The sequence below is a fragment of the Coenobita brevimanus genome, chromosome 68 (assembly GCF_032717465.1).
Source record: "Coenobita brevimanus isolate Jiangsu-jjx chromosome 68, ASM3271746v2, whole genome shotgun sequence".
In the NCBI taxonomy this organism is placed as follows: Eukaryota; Metazoa; Arthropoda; class Malacostraca; order Decapoda; family Coenobitidae; genus Coenobita; species Coenobita brevimanus.
Genome location: NC_137021.1, coordinates 21,365,599 through 21,387,099, shown reverse-complemented (window position 1 = coordinate 21,387,099; position 21,501 = coordinate 21,365,599). Strand labels below are relative to the sequence as shown.

At 39.3% G+C, this 21,501-nt stretch overlaps 1 protein-coding gene across 1 annotated transcript in view; it reads right to left on the bottom strand.

Annotated features, from left to right (window-relative positions):
• Positions 1-21,501, bottom strand: part of LOC145405857 (uncharacterized) — a 138,261-nt gene that overhangs the window by 4,377 nt on the left and 112,383 nt on the right. Inside the window, exon 4 of the mRNA XM_080277112.1 lies at positions 5,174-5,383. Coding sequence (XP_080133238.1) covers positions 5,174-5,383 — 210 coding nt within the window. The remainder of the gene's footprint in view (positions 1-5,173; positions 5,384-21,501) is intronic.

Genomic DNA, 21,501 nt, shown 5'->3' with positions numbered 1-21,501 from the left:
TCAATGACAAATCTCACAACAGACGGGTGTAACTAGGTAAATCAGGGACGCCAGGAGACATACCTGCAAAGACTGACCTCAGGTAGCGAAGATATAGAAATTGGCAGATGGTTCGGAAGAAGCGATCATGAAAAATTTTAGTTCATATTTATGTGGGATTACTTCAACTGAAAACTGCTCGACTGATCCTAACTTTCGTCTAGTCTATTGTGATGGGTTAAGAGCTTATTTCAGAACCATAATCCATGGATAGACTGGTTACTTTAAGGAGAGCGAGTCAGTGGATAAGCTCAGGCCATATGTGAAACAGGAAATGGGTGAGAATTTAAGCAGGCCACTGCGGTGACTCAGGTCATAGGTGAGGGACAGTCATAGGTGGGATTATACGTCAGGTCACTGAGGCCACTGGGGAAGCTCAAGTCATAGATGAGGGACAGGAAACCGTAGCAGTGAGGAAAATGAGAAAATGATGAGTTTCGTAAAAATTATTCACCAAGGCCAGGATAGATATATCCCTTCCAAAGTGTTTAGAACAGTGGTTCCCAAACTAGGGGCCATGGCCCCCTTGGGGGCCATATATCAGAATGTAGGGGGCCATAACCTGAACCGAAGGAGTTTAGCGAGTAGGTACGGTAGTCAGTGGAGAGAACTTAGACAGGTTCAGTACAGGTTTTTGCAATGCCTTGCTGCCAGACACATAAGTAATACGTCCTTTTTTTTTTTTTTTTTTTTTTTTCCCCCTGTGTAATTACCTTTTTTTTTTCTTTTTTTTTTGATTCTGTGTTGTTGACAAAATAAGGCATAGAGATGTATTAGGGGAGTAGATAATTTAACTCAATCTAATTCTAAGGCTTCCTAAACTATGGATTCTGTATGATAACCTGGTCTTGAATCTTGAGTATTAGCAAGGATGTTCACATTTTTCGGTTAACTATCCATTCACAGTTGCAACATTGATCACCGTGTGCGCCTCCTCATATAATCAGTTTGTGCCCACCTGTGAATACTTTAATAATTATATATATATATATATGTATATATATATATATATATATATATATATATATATATATATATATATATATATATATATATATATATATATATATATATATATATTCAGCTAAGACAAAATACACATTTCTTTATTAATACTTAACAAAAGAGAAAATAACAAATGGAATCAATAAACTTACAGGATTTGCTAGAGTGATTTTTATAAGGACATGATGAGTGTAGGACTGTAGTGTAGACAGTCAGTGTAGTCATGGGTTATGGTTGGGGAAGGGGGTCCATGGACAAGGATCATGTATGGAAAGTGGGTAACGACCAGAAAAAGTTTGGGAACCACTGGTTTAGAACGAATAATTCAGAGCCGAGATGGTTAAACAACTCATTAAAATTTCCCATTGGCAAAAGTAAGGTATATATAGAAAAATAAAAACAGGAGAAGAACACTTACGCACCCTGTATGCGATTTTGAACAGGGAGACACAGAGGGAGATATGAAAAGCTTTTGAATAGGTCCAATATGAAAGGTTAGCTAGGAAAATCCAGGCACACGGTATAGACGGTGATATCTTAAAGAACATAGTCTCATGGCTGAAAGGGAAAAGGAGAGTTTTTATAATTGACACTAGGTCGGAATGGGGATCAGCAAGTACCAGTGTACCACAGGGATCAATTCTCATCCCTTTATATATTTTTATCATATATGTAAACGATCTACACGTAGCATCACTCTAGCAGTATAAGCATATTTGTTGGTGACACAAAAAAATAGGGCGTATCATTAACTCAACTAACGACTGAATTACTCTACAAAAAGACCTCGACGTATTGTATGGATGGTCTAAAGATTGGTAAATGGAATTCATCATGCAAAAATGTAAGCTACTGAACGTAGGCAAGACCATCGGAGGTACTAGATACAGTTTAGGTATTAAAGAAATTACTATATCGGAATGCGAGAGAGATCTAGGAGTCATGGTTAGTAAAGACCTAAATCCAAGGTAACAGTGTATTAATGAGAGAAATGAAGCAAACAGGGTCCTATGATTTATTTCGCGGAGCGCAAGCAATAGGGGCCTCTAAAGTAATACTGCAACATTGTCTAGCAACGATAAGGCCACATTTAGGCTATACAGTGCAGTTCTGGTGTTCGTACTATAGACTGGATATAAATTCGTTAGAAAATGAAAAAGGAAAAATAACAAAAATGATACATGATATTCAGAACCTTTCATATGTACACAGACTGAAGATCCTAAATTTGCACTCACCAGAAAGATGTAGAGCAATAGAAGATTGCGGTGTTTAAGTAAATGAAGGAAATAAATAAGAGAGACATTTGCAAGTACTAATGTGAGCCTAAAGGATAGAACTCGAACTAATGGTTTCAAGTTACATCAATTTTGTTTTGATAAGGAAATAGGTAAAAGTTGGTTTACCAGTATAGGGTAGTTGATGATTTGAATAAGCTGCTTAGTGATATAGTTGCTGGCCCATTCATTCAGAGATTCAAGCATAGGTTAGGTACATATGTTACTAGAGAGGCACTCAGTGGAGTGCGCCTCTCCAACAGGGCAATGTAATTTCCAAACTACTCTTCATAATGGGTTAGGTTTTCTCATCACTGGTTAGGGTTTCGTAAAACGTGTTTTCCGGATCCAGAATCTGTAATACCATCCGGATCAGTTCCAAAAGTTAATTGATTGTTCCCTGGGACATGGGCTGTCTACCCACAAAATTTGGTTCAAAACTCTCTTTTGGTTTTTGAGTAATCCTGCTAACAGACAAACTAACAAAAAAACAGGGGTAAAAACATATTCTCCTTAACGGAGAGTATAATTAAGGGTTAGATAAAAAAAAAAAATAACGGTATCAGTATTTTTTTTTCCGTTTCAGATTTCACAACGGTACTCTCACTTCTCCTTTGGAGTTTTCATATAAAATGTTATAGCTGGTTTATCTATATCGAGTTGTGCTTCTGACTTTTTCCTGCTGGTTTGATGGACGGGGAAGAGCCTCCTTTGTTATCCTTATCTTATTTTAGTAGTTTTGTCACTCCTGCAAGAACTACCTAGCATGGCTCAACTGGGCTACTGCAGTAATCCTCTCTTATGTTCGCATGTTGTTTTCGCGCACCTCTAACGCTAAAACGATGCATCGCAGCAGTAAAATGTAGAGGAACTCTATTGTAGTGAGTTATATGCAGTTGCAACTACACATTTTGCTCCAAAATTAGTCTCAAGGGAGATATTCACAACAGTAGATTTTGACTGCTATTTTTCAAAGATGACAGCCAAATCCGGGGTTATTATCTTGTTAAATACCCTCATTAGAAAACGATAACATTTATTCCACCTTTCGCTTTTGTTTTGTTTTGTTTTTTCTTTACTGAACCCTCCTATTGACTGGCCTATCCGTGTTATGATTATACTACCAAAACAATTCGAATGGCAAAGGGGAAAACGGGTAATCTGTATAATATTACCTGTCAGATGTTGTTGTTTTTTTTCCCTCCCATTATATTAATGTTTCGTCATCTCACTTGTCTTACCAACAGATAAGTATTTTTTTGTGAGTCAGGCTATTATTGTCCCTCATCATATAACCTGGCAAGCTCTTACAGCTTTGCCAACACATCTCTCTTGCTACGCAGTCTTCCCCCCCCCCCTCCACAATTCACAATTACCTCTCGCTACCTCTCAATACCTCAACCCGACCCCATCGCCCACCATCACCTTACGTTCTTATTTCCCAACACACTATTTGTCTTCGTAAAGCTCAGTAATTCGCCAAGAATATTTGCATAATTTGTATGTGTGTGCATTATTATAATGTATGCATGCTATATACACAAAGCAAAAAAGTATAACGGCTGTTAGCTGGTGCAGTCAGCATCCCACCTGAGATTACCGGACCAGCCCTATCGCAGGTCACTTTTATCACTGACTTGGATCACCCTTTTCTTCTTCCTTTCCACAGATGTGTGTGTGTGTGTGTGTGTGTGTGTGTGTGTGTGTGTGTGTGTGTGTGTGTGTTTTCTGCATCTGGAGTCACCAAGTAGATTTAGCCTCAAAATTATAGTGAAGTCTCTGTATTTTTCACCTAGCTTGAAGCCCCATGGTTGCCTCTAGCGCTTTAGCTAAACATTACAACAGAACAGTTAACACAGGTGGCAACAACCTTTCACATATAGCAGCAAAGCAAACTGACATTTAATCCTCTGGCACTCGACCATTTTCCAAGACCAAACTGCACTTGCCAGATCCATGCAGTCATTATCTTTCCCCCATATTTCAACAATACGCCACACACTGTAAAAAAGAAAAAAAAAACAACTCGGTGCTTTCACCATTTAAACTTTTTTCAGTGCCCTAACTGCTGATTTTCTTCTCCAGTCTTGCTCTCTCTCCTCCAAGCCATACCCCAACCACTTACACTAGTTTTATAATTTTTTTTTGTTCAAAAACTCATTCCAGTGATATAGTCTGTTCACTTTCTTTTCTCCACTTCATATTACTATTTCTGTCTTTCGTCCCTGTAAAATGAACCTATTGGACAACACTATGTCGAATAGTTGTTTGTAATTCCTTCTACATTCAAAGTTCTTCCGAACTCTTCATTCACTCATTCTCTGCTGTAATTCACTAGTCTGATCATCCCTTTCACTTCTCGACATAAAATGCCCTTGGGTCTTTTATTACCCTCATATCGTCTACGTCCCTCCAGTTAATGTAAGTCGTCTTTTTGTCTCTTAAACAGCTGGTTTTACCTCGTTACTCGCCCACGTTGTTTCTTGCATCACCAAGCTTCTACTCACAGCGCCTATTCATCACCTCATAGGGTGCACTTCTTTTTAGAACACTTTATCCACATCCTCTACTTCCTTTACCTGATCGAGAATAAATGTTCTAAGTAGATGTTCTGCTTTTCATTTGTACTGCCCATTTTCTCCCTCCTCCTGTCGCTTTTATGTTTTACGTAACACCTGCTGTTTTTCTTCATCACAGCCCACCTATCGGCAAAAGACTAGTAAAAATATTACACACACACACACACACACACACACACACACACACACACACACACACACACACACACACACACACACAAAGAGATTGCGTAAGACATCAACATAATTTAGGTGTGTCACTTTTATAGTCACCTTAATATCAACTCTATCCCATGGGATGGTTTTAAGGACATCCAGCTCTACCCCTTCCACATCCAGGCTAAAATAGTCAATGGTGGTGGTGTTGACGGCCAGCAATATTGAGTAGAAAGGCAGACACAGCACCTCCACGTGACCTGCCACTCTATGCCCGGGCTGTTTCTTGCTGATCTTCCCAATGTTAAATTGTTGATGGAACATTACCTGCAAGAGACAGAGGGCATATTAGCCTTGCGATGGTCTGGACTTCTTCTGACGACTGACTACTTTAGACACAGTAAGGTATGATGGTACGATTAGAAGAGGGGGATGAAATGTTTCAGAGATTAATGATAGTGGGAAGGGAATATGCCAAAACTGTGAACAATTGTGCATTTGGTGCCATGTTATTGCATTTTGGTATGCTGTTAGGTATGGGCATAAGTATTCTAAAAATCATCGCAAGCAAGTTGGGGTTGACCTTTGGTGACCTGTTTGCCTAAAATCCAATATTTCCACTACTGAATAAAGTGAATGTCATATCTCAGCTCCTGTTTGAAGTAGATTATTGTACAATATATACATTTCCATGTTTTGGGTGCAAGGAATCATTTAAAAAAAAAAATAAAATAAAATAATATTCAAGGTCCAAGGTAATTTTTGAAGGTCATTTTGCTTGAAAATGAGCAAAATTTGGTAACCAACCAACCAATTAGTGGTACCTTTCACTAGTTGCTTACTGAGGAACTGAAAGAACTCATTTTTGTAATTAAACTTGTTCAGAAACTTCTGCCATTCAGTCCCGTTCGGCAAAGTTATCTTTGTTGAGACTCTAGTTCTTCATCCCGCAGTTTTACCACGCTTGGCGAGTCTGTGACTTGATACTTCATGTCTTTCAAGAATACTGGCATCCAGCGTGCCTACTTTGTGTGTCCAAAAGCAAAGAGCCATGGGCACAGTTCATCATAAGCATTCAAGACTATGGTCCGTCTATTTTATGAAGAGCATTTGGGCGTTGTCCCTCTTGGGGAATCCCCGTCCCACAGTGTTGCCATACTTTGTACTGGGCAACTTAATCGGATTAGAAACAAGGCGCTAATGACAACGTCCCCTCCCAGCACACCACTCTCTCCTCTCTCTCTCTCTCTCTCTCTGCATATAGAAATTGCATTTTTTATAGATTTATTTCTCTAAAAAAGTCTATACACTTTTATGAATTTTTAGAATTTGAGGAAAAGCCTCCAGACTGACTGTCTGTCTGTCTTGTTGTGCTCTTATTCATTCCCTTTCTCCATGACCTTTCCCCCTACTCTCTGTCTGTCTGTCTGTCTGTCTGTCTGTCTGTCTCTGTCTGTCTGTCTGTCTGTCTCTGTCTGTCTGTCTGTCTGTCTGTCTGTCTCTCTCTCTCTCTCTCTCTCTCTCTCTCTCTCTCTCTCTCTCTCTCTCTCTCTCTCTTTCTCTCTAACATTATTTTTTATTATGACTGTGATTTTCTCCTTAAAGTGTGAGGTTTATTTGTGGTTTATAATTTTGATTTATTTTCCACACCACCTCTCACGTTGAGGAAAAGCCTCCTGACTGTCTTGTTGTGCTCCTATTCAATTTCCACTACATTCCCTTCCTCCCTCCCTCCGTCTTGCCTTTTCTCCCTTATCTCCGGCCTCTCCAACCTCCCTCCCTCGATGTCCGCCTATCCCCCTTATCTCCATTCCCTTTCCCTCCTCTCTCTCTCTCTGTTACTGTCTGTCTGTCAACATTATGTTTTTCTTATGAATGTGATGCTTTCCATAAAGTATGATGTTTTATTTGTTCTTTATAATTTCAACTTTTTTTCCACACCACCTTTGAGGTAAAAGTCAAGGCGCGTTTTTTTTATAGAGGTTTTCCCCAGGAGGCCTAATCAACAGCTTTTTGGGAAACAATTATAGGTCATCTGTTTGCCTTCTTTTCTAAAAAATACTTATTTACGTTGTAAATAAGTTCGTTTTCTCTACTGTGGAGCACACGAGAGCGAGTAGCAGGAGTAAGAGCATCCATCTCAGGTGGCGGCCAGAGTGGAAATGACCTGGATTAACACGGTCACTCTACCCTTACAAGCGTGGCACCTTTGGAAAGCAACGTTGCCAAGTGTTGTAGTATTTATAAAAAGTCATTGTTCTTAAAAGAAAAAAAAAAAAGAGGCATTTAAAACACTATATAACCTTATTAAAGAATTAAATATATATATACTGTAAATAAACTTCATTTAGAAGTAGTAAATAGCTGACATGAGACAGTGAGGTGTAAAGGTTTGGCAGAGAGGCGACCTAGGAAATTCCAAAGAGGGACAACGCCTAAACGCTCTTCATAAAATAGACGGACCATAGTAGCCAATCACCAACACGCTGACCTCGGACAAAGCGGCAGTTGATCAGGAGACAGTCTTTAACTGGTGTCAGTAAGAGATGGTTGGAGCTTCAGCAATGAGTTTCTCCTCCCACATCTCTATGGATTCATGAGATCCATAACCCTCTTGGCAGTATTCGTAATAGGCCTGAATATCTAGTACATGAAGCCAAGCAAGAGTAAGCTGATATGAGTACTGAGTGCACTTGACATGTTTGCCACCTACAAGAGATGCTGCAACACCAGACGTAAAGACATTTGCTTGGAAGAACATCCTGTCCCAGACAGATCCAGCCACCAGATTGCCTCCATATACTTGGGATGCCATTTCAATATGGAGGAAGCCCATGAAGCAAACCAGCTTTGATTCATCCACTTCATCTGGGTACTCCCACTGACACTTCTGCTGTGCATATGCGGGAGAGTCACCTACAATTACTGGAATATGTCCAGGATTTACAAAGTCAATTACCCTCACCGAAAAAAGTACTGAAGGTTTCTACATGGCCACTGATGATGCATTCTCATAGAATATAGGGAAAACCCCAACTGTGAGCCTTGGTCTGAGATCTTCTGCACATTGGCTATGAGAAAAGAACCAGAGTAGGTTACTGGCATTTCTTGCAGTTCTCCACCCTTTTCGACCAAGACCTTATACTGATGTTTCAACCCTGCTTTTTCAGGCACCCTTGTTTGTAGATGCACTGTGAAAGTTGGTCTTCCAGCCTCATTACCAATGGATGGAAGAGTGATGTCACCAGCATATTCATCATCGTAGGGCACAATGGCATAGTTGTCAGGAAGCTGGATAATGGTTCCTTCAGGAAGATTCAGGGTCAGTGGTGAAGGGTCCTCCCCTGTGTTGTCATTAGTGAGGTGAATAGTTAGTGTTAAGGCAGTGCCATGGAATTCATATCTACCTTACTCATCAAGATTGCCCACAGCACAAGTTGCAAATACTTTTCGTATGGTGTTTGTTGGCACGACTACTCCATCATCAGCCTATCGTTTTGATACAGCTCTGGCAAGGCATCTCCTTTCATTCATGACTCGACCATACGACACGGAAATGCCCAGAGTGTGGAAAGTGCCAATGATTCCTTTCTGTCGATAACTGACATGAAGCTTCAGTCCAACATAAAGAGGAAAGGAAGTCTTTCTCTCCTTCTGCTGATACAGATTGAGGGCCTGGCTGGCCTGCTTGGCAGCATTACCGCATATCAGCTGAAAGAGTGTACATGCGACTCTATTTCTGGCATTGCTACTGGTAGGATCCTCTTTCGCTGTTTCTGCTATAGAGCTCGATCCTTCAAAGAGGACATGTAGAAGGACCAGAAGGGGAATGGCAACTAGTTCACTTAGACAATTTGAGCTGAATGACCCACTGAAAGGCATCTGTTGCAGAAAAATGTACCTGCACAGCAAGAGATCAACATCCACAATTTTCTCAGCCTCATCTTGATTCACTTGAAGGCAAGCGGTCTCTGCCAAAGCTGCACCGAGTGTCCTTTGTGGGAGATATAAATTTGTTTACCTTCCTGGAATGCAGACCAGCTTAGTAGCTGGGGACGCTTATCATAAAGACTTCTCAAAACAGGTAGCTTATGAGGAGAATGGTTGAATTGGACAAATGGTACAAGCTGAGCAATTACCAAGGGATCATAGAACAGCTGATAAGACTTTGCTGCATTTTCTGACTTAGAATTGGCTGCACAAGCAGTGGTTTTGAGCTTTGTGTGGCACGATAGAGGATAATGAATATCTGCAGCTTCTGCACCCTCAGCTTTGATTGTAGTATTCAGTCGTGCATGAACTACCCAGTTCTGAGATTCTACAGCCCATGTTAAGAGATTTTTGCCACAGTTAGCACTCCTTGCACGATACATTGTTCCTCACCAGCTACTTCATACTTCTTACAGTAGAAATTTTGTGGGTTTTTGCGGTCAAGTCTTGCATTAAAACTTAACCTGGTTTTCTTGGGACTGACTGTTGCTTCTTCACTCTCTTTTGTTTTTTTGTCTCTTTTGCAGTTATCTCTGCACCGTATTAGAGCGAAAGGGAGTTCGACATCCGTTATGATAATTTGCCTTGTTTCTCAGAGTGTGTTGGCGATTTCTGAGCCATCAGTTAAACACTCCAAGTTCACTCCCAGAGGTAGAGTAATATCATTTTCGGCAAAATTGTTCCAATCATTCTCTTGGGTTTCCTATGCTTTGTGATGGCATTCCTTCTTATATGGACATCTCAAGTCTTTGCTGGGTCTTTCTTCTCCTTGACACAAACAACACAATGCCCAATCAGTGATTTTTCTTGTAACGACCTGGTTTTCAGAACTCATTATGCATTAACAATTGATATCTCTTCACTTGTCCTGCAGACCTGAAATGAAAAAAAAAAAAAAAAAAAAAGGAAAGAAATTGAAATTAAGGTTACTAAATAAGTTACTTTCCACTTAAAGCTACCAAGTAATTGTTTACTGTGGCTAATTTGACTTTGAGCATGAATTTGAGCTTGAAAAAGACTTTGAAACATAAAATATACTTCCAAAATGGACTTCTGATCAGAAAATAAGGGAAAAGTGGTATTATAGAAAAATCTTTTGCTAATGGGAAGTGAGATATGAATTTATTTTATTTAGGTGTCATATTAAATTTTGTGCAAACAGGTCACCAGAGCTCGACCCCAACTTCCTTGCGATGCTTTTTGAAAATGTTATACCCATATCTGTTAGCATGCCAAATGGCAAAAAAATTGACACCAACCGCACGATTCTTGCGAAATCCCTCCCCGCTATGATGTATACCCATGGGGAACTTGCGGGTAATTACAAAAATTTATACTTGATTATTACCTAAGGAAAAGGAGAAAGGTTTTGGTGCATCCATATTAATCATTAAGGAGCAATTATGAAATGCCTTGTAATGGAGGTTTTGAAGGCTGTGCTCAAATTAATATTATGGTTCCTATGAATGAAAAGTGTGCTTTAGATTCTGGAAATCCTCAGTTAGGGGCTATCATCCCAAATATCACTAAACATGTTCTATACGTGAAATAACTGATTAATAATAACTTCATGCAGATGAAATAGCAGTAACCAGTGGTTCAAGAATTTGCTCCAAAAGCCACGTACATATAATTTATATAAATCCTGTATATATATATATATATATATATATATATATATATATATATATATATATATATATATATATATATATATATATATATACACAGCTCTGTCTCTCATTATCTATCTATCAATCTATCTATCCAATCATCCATCTATCTATCTATCCATATATATATATATATATATATATATATATATATATATATATATATATATATATATATATATATATCCCACTGGATCCCAGCACTGCTGGGCGAGGCACTGTTCCGGGAGGGTCCTTAGCGTACCACCTTCCGCCTATCGGCTCATAGTCACGAAGCTCATAGGTCCCTACCCGGGGGTTCCACACATTATTAAGATTTGGAAATTCCCAGTTTTGTCCAATACTGGGGACACTGGGCTACAATGGGATATATATATATATATATATATATATATATATATATATATATATATATATATATATATATATATATATATATATATATAGCCATCATCCAATCCTACGTTGCCCCATGAGGAGCATAGGAGCCCGGGGCTAGGCAGTTGGTCCCGACATCTAAGATGAGAGTGACCAACCTTACTGATCCCTGAGTGGCATTGCGTGAGCAATAAACCCCAACCATCCCTTGGATATAAACCTTCACCGGCTCAATCCGATTGGAGCACAATAATTACCCACTAAACCACCAGGCGCCAAAATTTGGTTATATGGTTACCACCCAGCGTAGTAAATAGTTTCCTGGTGTACAGGAAACCATTTGGCTTGTCGCTCAGTGTAGAGTCACCCATAGGCAGAAGATAGAGGAAAGAATGAAGTAATGAAAGACAGAAGAGGAAGTGTAAAGTCACCCGTAGGCAGAAGGACGAGGAAAGAATGAAGGAAAGAAAGATAGAAGATGGAAGGAAAGAAGGATGGAGGAGAGGACAAGGCAGACACCCGAGAGCAGCACTACATTGAGTGAGTGGATGGTGAGCGCCCCCACCTACCACAATATATATATATATACAGGGTGTAACGCGACGTATGACAAAAACTTTACACCAATGATCTATCATATAATTTGAGTATATTTTGTTCTATAAACATATGCTCTCTGCGACCCCAGTTCAGTACCCAACATTCGGCTGTTTAAGTGTAAAATCTTCGTGCCTTGCACGTGCCTTTGGGTAAGCGTTTCGCAGGGCGACGGGAGACGAGTATTATTAGCTTATAGTACTGTGCATGAAAATCCCATATCCTATCAGTACACGCGAGTATTAAGAAGAAACTTTACGTAGTCTATTGATTCTTTAGCATCAAGTCATGCATTCATGAATTTTTTTTTTTGCACAAATCGACTGTAATTAATGTTAAAATTCAAATTTTATGGCTTGCAACGAAGTAGGGAGGGAGGGACGAGAGGCTGGTGTGTTGTTGCCCGGTATGTAATATTGTTTAGTGTGTGGGAGATTGCTCCCAGCATTATCATAACACACACAGCTCATTCAGTGAAAAAACATTACTGTACTGAGTGATTAGCAGCACTTTCAATCATGAGTAATATTATTATTCTTTGCAATTTTTCTGCTGCAAGTAAACGTGGCACCAGTTTTTTCATATAATGTTGACGTGAGAACAGTGATACAGGATTGCCAAGGTAACGACTGTGCAGCTAGACCTATTTTTTGCTTCTACCTAGCGGCACTATTTAACATCTGGCAACATGATATCTAGCTACATTCTGGATGGTTTTGTCATTTTAGGTGATATTGTAGAGATTTTATCGTATTTTCTAGCGATGTTTTGCAGTGTTTACTATCTAGCGACATTCTAGCAAGATTTCTGGACTAAACTAGCTAGATTGATGATAGGATTGGCAACCCTGGGTCCACTATCATTTGAACGGGAACATTTGTAGGGGCGGTGTAGCGTATGATCTGTCCCCCTGTCCGCCCCCTACGGCGCATGCGCGGGGATTGCCAGAGGCCGCCACAAATATGCCATTTGTCCTCTGATCTCTGTAGGGGTAACATGATCGGAGCCTCTCGGCCTTTGTTTACAAACGACAAATGGTCATTCCGGCTTCTCTTATCATTCGTCTCAAAGCTTTCTCGGGTAGTTTCCGCCCTTAAATTAAATTAGGTTAGGCGGAAAGCAGTAAAAATTCGAATTTCTAAGGTATGAATGAGTTAGGTTGGATAAACATAGATATAATTAATCATCTGGGGACGAGTTATCTAATCTGTTAGGCGTGAGGATTGCCTTCGCTTTGTATCTTTACAGGAATGAGTTAAGCTCGTACTGTCCCGTATGTTAAACCATTTTTATCATACATATCCTTGAAATTATAAAGTTTTGGCACACACTACCTCATTCGGTTGTGCATTCCACTGATCAATTGTCCTATTAGGGAAACTGAATTTCCTTACATCTTTATCACCTCTCTTTTTATGCTGTATTTTGTGATGTCCTCTTGCTGATGCTTCACATATGATATATATTCATTTATGTCTATTTTCTGTTCCCCTGATATGCATTTACATAGCATAATCATGTCTCCTCCTCCTCCTGCAGCGTTGGTTAATTCAATCTTTCCAGTCTTTCTCAGTAACTTAAATCCCTTAAGCTTGGTACCCATCTTGTAGTGGCCCGTTGTACTTTTTCAATCTTATCTGTGTTTTTTGAGATGAGGATTCCAGACTACTGTGATGCATACTCCAGAGTTGGTCTGGTGAATATCTTCCTCAGCATATCTTCATTTATATATGTGAATGCTATTCTCATATTAGCAAGCAATGTATACATGTTTCGTACCTTCTCACTGATGTGATCATCAGGAGATAGTCTGTTACTGATAATTACTCCTAGGTCCTCCTTTTCTGATATGTGTAGGGTTGATCTTCCTAACTTATAATACCAATCTGGTCTTTTCTCACTTTTACCAAATCTTATTACATGACACTTATCCACATTAAATTCCATTTGCCATTTATTGCTCCATTCATGAAGCTTGTTCAATTCCTCTTGCAGCTCTTTGCAAGAATCTATGTTAGTAATTTTCTTTTGAATTTTTGCATCATCTGCAAACATATTTAGATAGCTTCCTCTTTGCGTTATATATTCACTTTAATACCCACCCAACCCCTTTTAAATGCCATAGAGTCAATAAGTGGCTTGATGCTAGGTTTTCCTTTTCCTTTTTTTTTCCAATTATCCAGTCCAATCCCTTTAGTTTTGAGAAATCTCACATAAGAGTGTTAGGCTAGTCCAGTATAGTTCAAGTTCAGTCAATGTGAAATAAAAATTAGCCTCAAAATTTCATTTATGGAAAAGTACTTTTAACTCCAAACACTATGAAAACAGTATGCACTCCAGTAGGGTATGCTTAGTGAAGTTTCCTGTTCACACTGTTACAGCACTTCTACTGATTCAATGGATAATGATAAAGTAAAAACCCTTATCAGTTACGTTACTGAGATCACTTCAGATACTAGTTGTTATGGGAAATTAAAAAAAAAAAAGAATCCTAGGTTAGGTTATTCAGCACATTGGGTACATTACTACACATCACTGATTGGCATATTTTAATACCAATCGTTTATTTAAATCTGCACACATGTGCAGTAACATAAATCTTGTCGTGTCCAGTAGCACAGGATATATTTATATACTGTACTATCAGTGGAAATGCATTGAACACATTAATAAAAAAAAAAAAAGCAAAAGTTAGCACCAAGCCAATGAAAATATGGCACTGAGGTGGAAGGGGGTTGGGTGGTTATTAAAGTGAAAATATAAGGCTGAGAGATAAGACACATGAAGTACAAGAGGAGGTGAATAATAAGCGCCAGTACCAAACTAAAACAATGACTACATGGCACTATAATGGAAGAGGGTTTGGTGGGTATTAAAGTGAAAATGTAAGGCAGAGAGGTAAGACAGATAAAGTACAGGAGCAGAGTGGGAAGAGGGGAAGGATGGAGATTAAAGTGCCCCTTTTGCGACAAGCAGGGATACTAAGGAAGTATTCAGTCCCCCCTCCCCAGAGGGGTACTATCAATGGAAACTAAGCCAGCTCCCAGTCACAGTTATCTCACGAATCCTTTCCCTTCGGGGAAGGGGGGATAGAATACTTCCTCAGTATCCCTGCTTGTCGTAAAAGCCCACTAAAAATCCTTCCCCTTTTCCCCCTCTGCTTCTTGTACTTTATCTGTTCCACCTCTGCCATATATTTTCAATACCCACCCAAGTTAGTGCTATATAACTTAGTCATTGAATGGAATGGATTATTAAAAAAAAGAAAAGAAAAGAAAAGAAAGGAAGGCGAGCACCAAGCCACTCAATGGCTATATGGCACTACAATAGGAGTTGGGTGGGTATTAAAGTGAAAATATAGGGCAGAGAGGTGGGACAGATAAAGTACAAGAAGCAGAGGGGGAAAAGAGGAAGGATGAAGATTAAAGTGCCCCTTTTAGACGGTTTTTACGACAAGCAGGGATACTGAGGAGGTATTCTATCCCACCCCCTCCCCAGGGGGAAACTTAGTCATTGAGTGGCTTGGTGTTCGCTTTCCTTTTTTTTTTTTTTTTTTTTTTATTATTCCATTCCATTTCATTCCATTCCATTCATGAGTCCTTTACTCATCCCTCTTAACCACCTGTGAGGTCTACAACTACCTGTACACTAGTCAAATTTAACACAATGAGAACTACTCAGCTACAGACCAGTATCACTGACCAGTGTTGTAAGATACTAGAAAAGCTGATAAGGGAAGTTTGGGTAAAACATCTAGAACATGGTATGATAAAAGAGAGGCAGTTCGGTTTTAGGAAGGGAAAATCATGCGTTACTAATCTTCTAAGCAATTATGACAAAGAGAAACATTACAGAAAAGAGAAGGATGGGTGGACAGTATCTATTTAGATTTTAAGAAAGCATTTGACAGAGTACCGCACCAAAGACTTTTATGGAAGCTGTACTACCAAGGAGGTATCCAAGGCAATCTCCACTGTTGGATGCAGGATTTTCTCAGAAAAAGGGAAATGAGAACAATACTGAGGGGAAATTACTCATCATGGAGGGAAGTGACCAGCGGAGTTCCACAGGGCTCAGTTATGTTTTTAGTATATTATGTTTTTAGTATATATAAATGGCATAGATAGTAATATTGGAAACGGAAGCTATCTAAATATGTTTGCAGATGATGCAAAAATTCAAAAGAAAATTACTAACATAGATTCTTGCAAAGAGCTGCAAGAGGAATTGAACAAGCTTCATGAATGGAGCAATAAATGGCAAATGGAATTTAATGTGGATAAGTGTCATGTAATAAGATTTGGTAAAAGTGAGAAAAGACCAGATTGGTATTATAAGTTAGGAAGATCAACCCTACACATATCAGAAAAGGAGGACCTAGGAGTAATTATCAGTAACAGACTATCTCCTGATGATCACATCAGTGAGAAGGTACGAAACATGTATACATTGCTTGCTAATATGAGAATAGCATTCACATATATAAATGAAGATATGCTGAGGAAGATATTCATCAGACCAACTCTGGAGTATGCATCACAGTAGTCTGGAATCCTCATCTCAAAAAACACAGATAAGATTGAAAAAGTACAACGGGCCACTACAAGATGGGTACCAAGCTTAAGGGATTTAAGTTGCTGAGAAAGACTGGAAAGATTGAATTAACCAACGCTGCAGGAGGAGGAGGAGGAGACATGATTATGCTATATAAATGAATATCAGGGGAACAGAAAATAGACATAAAATGAATATATATCATATGTGAAGCATCAGCAAGAGGACATTACAAAATACAGCATAAAAAGAGAGGTGATAAAGATGTAAGGAAATTCAGTTTCCCTAATAGGACAATTGATCAGTGGAATGCACAACCGAATGAGGTAGTGTGTGCCAAAACTATTTATAATTTCAAGGATATGTATGATAAAAATGGTTTAATACACGGGACAGTACGAGCTTGACTCATTCCTGTAAAGATACAAAGCTAAGGCAATCCTCCCGCCTAACAGATTAGATAACTCGTCCCCAGATGATTAATTATATCTATGTTTATCCAACCTAACTCATTCATACCTTAGAAATTCGAATTTTTACTGCTTTCCGCCTAACCTAATTTAATTTAAGGGCGGAAACTACCCGAGAAAGCTTTGAGACGAATGATAAGAGAAGCCGGAATGACCATTTGCCGTTTGTAAACAAAGGCCGAGAAGCTCCGATCATGTTACCCCTACAGAGATCAGAGGACAAATGGCATATTTGTGGCGGCCTCTGGCAATCCCCGCGCATGCGCCGTAGGGGACGGACAGGGGGACAGATCATAACGCTACAGCGGCACACACTTCAAATACTGTTCTCCATGTTCAGCTGTTCACTGGGTTCGGCTTCACTTGTTCATGAAACAGCATGCCACGTACGTACAGCAATGAAGAATATGCAGATATCGTCTATTTTTTTTTAAGGATTCTGCGATGGTAATGCCAGCGCTGCGGAAAGGAATACAGGTGGAGATACCCAGTGGCACCATGTTTACTTCTTCCTGACTTAAAGTGAGGCTAATCTACCTTTAGAATAACGTTTTTTTTCTTTTTTCACTGAATGAGCTGTGGGTGTTATGATGATGCTGGGAGCAATATCCTACAAAATAAACATTACATAACTGGCAACAACACACCAGCCTCTCGTCCCTCCCTCCCTACTCCCTTGCAAGCCATAAAATTTGAATTTTAACCTTAATTACAGTCGATTTCTGCAAAAGAATTTTATGAATGCATGACTTGATGCTAAAGAATCAATAGACTACGTAAAGTTTCTTCTTAAAACTCGCGTGTACTGATAGAATATGGGATTTTCATGCACAGTACAGTATAAGCTAATAATACTCGTCTCCCGTCGCCCTGCGAAACGCTTACCCAAAGGCACGTGCAAGGCACGAAGATTTTACACTTAAACAGCCGAATGTTGGGTACTGAACTGGGGCTGCAGAGAGCATATGTTTATTGAACAAAATATATTCAAATTATATGATAGATCATTGGTGTAAAGTTTTTGTCATACGTCGAGTTACACCTTGTATATATATATATATATATATATATATATATATATATATATATATATATATATATATATATATATATATATATATATATATATATACATATATATATATGTATATATATGGCACCTCTTTTTGACGTGGCAGCGTCCGGATTGGTTCTATTCGATAAATTTGTGTGAAACTACAGACCGTGGTGAATGTTTTTGGCGTATCCGATAGGGCCAGGATTCCGGGGGCTTGAATTGTGAGTGAATGGAAGCGTGGCCCATTGGACTGGCCAAATTTGGGCTGTCTGGACATTGTTACTCCACACCCTGCCCTGGGATGGGAAAGGAGGTCCGGATGATGATGATGATGATTATATATATATATATATATATATATATATATATATATATATATATATATATATATATATATATATATATCCATCATCCATCCACCCATCATTCAGTCTTACATTTCCCCATGAGGAGCCTAGGAGCCCATGGCTAGGCAGTTGGTCCCGACATTTAAGCTGAGAGTGACCAGCCTCATTCATCCCTGAGTGACATTACATTAGCAATCAACCCCAACCACCCCTTGGATATAAACCTTCACCGGCTCAATCCGACTGGAGCGCAATAATTACCCACTAAACCACCAGGCGCCAAAATTTTGGTTATATGGTTACCACCCAGCGTACTAAATGGTTTCCTGGTGTACAAGAAACCATTTGACTTGTCAGTGTAGAGTCACCCACAGGCAGAAGAAAGAGGAAAGAATGAAGGAAAAAAAGACAGAAGAAGGAGTGTAAAGTCACCCATAGGCAGAAGGACGAGAAAAGAACGAAGGAAAGAAAGACAGAAGAGGATGGAAGGAAAAAAGAATGGAGAAGAGGAAAGGGCAGACACCAGAGAGCAGGGCAGACACCGGAGAGCAGCACTACATCGAGTGGGTGGATGGTGAGCGCCCTCACCTATCACAAATAATAACAATAATGATAATGATAGTAAACTATGAAAACTTGTATAACTCAAATCAAATCAAATACACCAAGCTTTCTCTTAAGGAATCCCGTACTGAGGATGGCCAAGGTACAGCTGATGTTTTCTATGGACTGGGAGCCACTATAAACTACGAGCCAAAACCTGCTCATTACTTCACAACAGTTGCTGGAAACTATTGGCTGAAAGGAAAGAAATCTAAAATGTTGTAGTAAGACTTATTACATGTGAGTCTCACCTTGGACTCTCTAGGCTACTGTATAAATGTAAAAGCTAAACTAAATCCCAAAACCAGCTCATTACTTCCAAACAGATGCTGGAAACTACTGGGGAAGAAAAAAATATGAAAAATACACTAAGACTTGTAACAATGTGTTAATTTTAACTTGGGCAAGCTACTACTAAAAGTATTGGGGAAAAAAAGTGTTAGATGAGAAATTACTGTATTGTACTTCATGGGACTGAAGTGCTTAGGAAAGTACAAAAAAACAGACTGCTCAATGAAGGTACAGTACATAACAAAAGAAAGACTAGAACTAAACAATGCTGTACCCTATGACTGGAAAATATTCATACAGAATAATAACTTCCATGTAAAAAACAAAAAACAAAAAGCAGTTATGGTACATGAAACTAAAATTTATCATTACAACAGATAAAATGACATGCAAAAGTGTGTGTGTGTGTGTGTGTGTGTGTGTGTAATACCAATACAGAAACATAAATGCTTTTACTATAATATCATTCTCTTGGTGGGCACATATTTTCCTGTCTGGTTACAAGTTACATATTATTCAAAATCCTACCATATATCAGGGTCAATTTTCCATAAAAGCCAATAACAAAAATATGCCACTGAAAAAAGAATTATACATTTTTTGTATATATATATATATATATATATATATATATATATATATATATATATATATATATATGTAATCAGCCGTTTGAGTGTCCACTGCAGGACCGGCCTATCCCGACCGAAGTGGGGACGATACAGCCAATGTATCTCTACCAAGTGGTTTAGGCTGTCTGGTAGAGATTGTATGTAGGGTGAGAAGTGCCTGTAATTGTAGTTGTAGTGTTGGAGTGGCTTTGGATGTGTGTGTGTAGTCTGTGAACCTAGTGTAATTGGCCAGTGCAAGCCGACTGGGTGCAAGCATACTTTATAGTATGCGACACTGGTTCAACCACAGCACCCCTTATGTCCGCCAATGCAGTGAACAGCCAGAAGAATGCTCCCAAAGTTTATTACCCTGGCGGGGCACGAACTCTCGTTCTTCAATGTACGAAAATACACACTTTACCACTGTACCATAGAGGCTCCATATATATACATATACATATACTGTCTATATACACAGTTATATATATATATATATATATATATATATATATATATATATATATATATATATATATATATATAGATATATATATATAAGCCCATTGGCACCCAGTGTCCTCGATATAGGACGAAACTGGGCATTTTCAAAATTTAATAAAGAAGAGACCCCCGGGAGAAAGAAGAGAGCAGATGAGGAATTTGGAAGGAACTTGAGTGTAAAGTGGAGGGACCGTAAGAAAATGTTCTGGAAAGAAGTGAAAAGAGTAAGACAGGGTGGAAGTGAAGTTAGCAGGGGAGTGAAAGATAAAAATGGTATATTACTAGTGGAGAGGGGAGAAAAAGTGAGCAGATGGAGAGAACACTTTAAGAAATTGTTGAACATAGAGGATGGAAGTAATGCGACTATAAGTGGCTGGGGAATGGCTGGGAGAAGGAGGGAGGTGAGAAGACTGGAAGAAATCAGTAGGATAGAAGTTGTGGAAACAATGAAGATGGTTAAATTGGGGAAAGCCCCAGGAATTGATGAAGTGTGTGGTAAAATGCTAAAGTATGGGGGAGAGATAGTAGTAGAATGGATGTGGAAAATGTGCAGATTGGCCTGGGAGGAAGGTAGAGTCCAGGAGGATTGGAAGTCAGGTACAGTAAGCTCGCACAGTGTGTGAGAGTTTGGGCGGTCCACGACCTCGCGCACTGGGAATTCGCATACTGGGAATACATAATCTTATGAGAATAATTATATACGGGCGGTACCCCCTCATACCTAGATATTTTTTGGCCCTTAGAGACATAATAAAGGTCATATTTTTCAGACATTGTACTAAAGCTATAGCTACAATAACAAAAATATGGGTAGTCACCTTAACAACAGTAGACAACAGCCCTGATGACCTTAAATAACAGGGGTTCCGAGGCACGGCAACACTTACAGTGCCGCACTCCCCACCGCACCTCGCACTACACCAACATTTCTCTCCACAGACCCCTCTTGAGCACCTTCCCCAGTAGCATCAAAGTCACTCACTTCGGCCATAAACCCTTCAAAGTCCAATGCTGACACTTCTGACATTGCTGCGCAGTAGAATGTCCGGGAATTTCTGCGCATGAACATGACCACACGTGACGCAGTGTGTGAGGAATGGTCACGCATTAATAGAAAATGGCATTTTTGAGCCACTCCTTGCCTCTGCCTCGTGTTCTGTGGGGTAAACTCGCGCATTCAAGGGTTTTTGGTTATGATTTTTGGCCACTCGCGCACAATGCGAATCGTGCACTGTGATGACGTGCACTGTGCGAACCTACTGTATAATTATTCCCTTGTACAAAGGCATCTGGCTTCTTAGTATAATAGGAAAAGTGTATGGTAGGATACTTATTGACAGAGTTAGAGAAAGAACAGAGGAATTAGTTGGAGA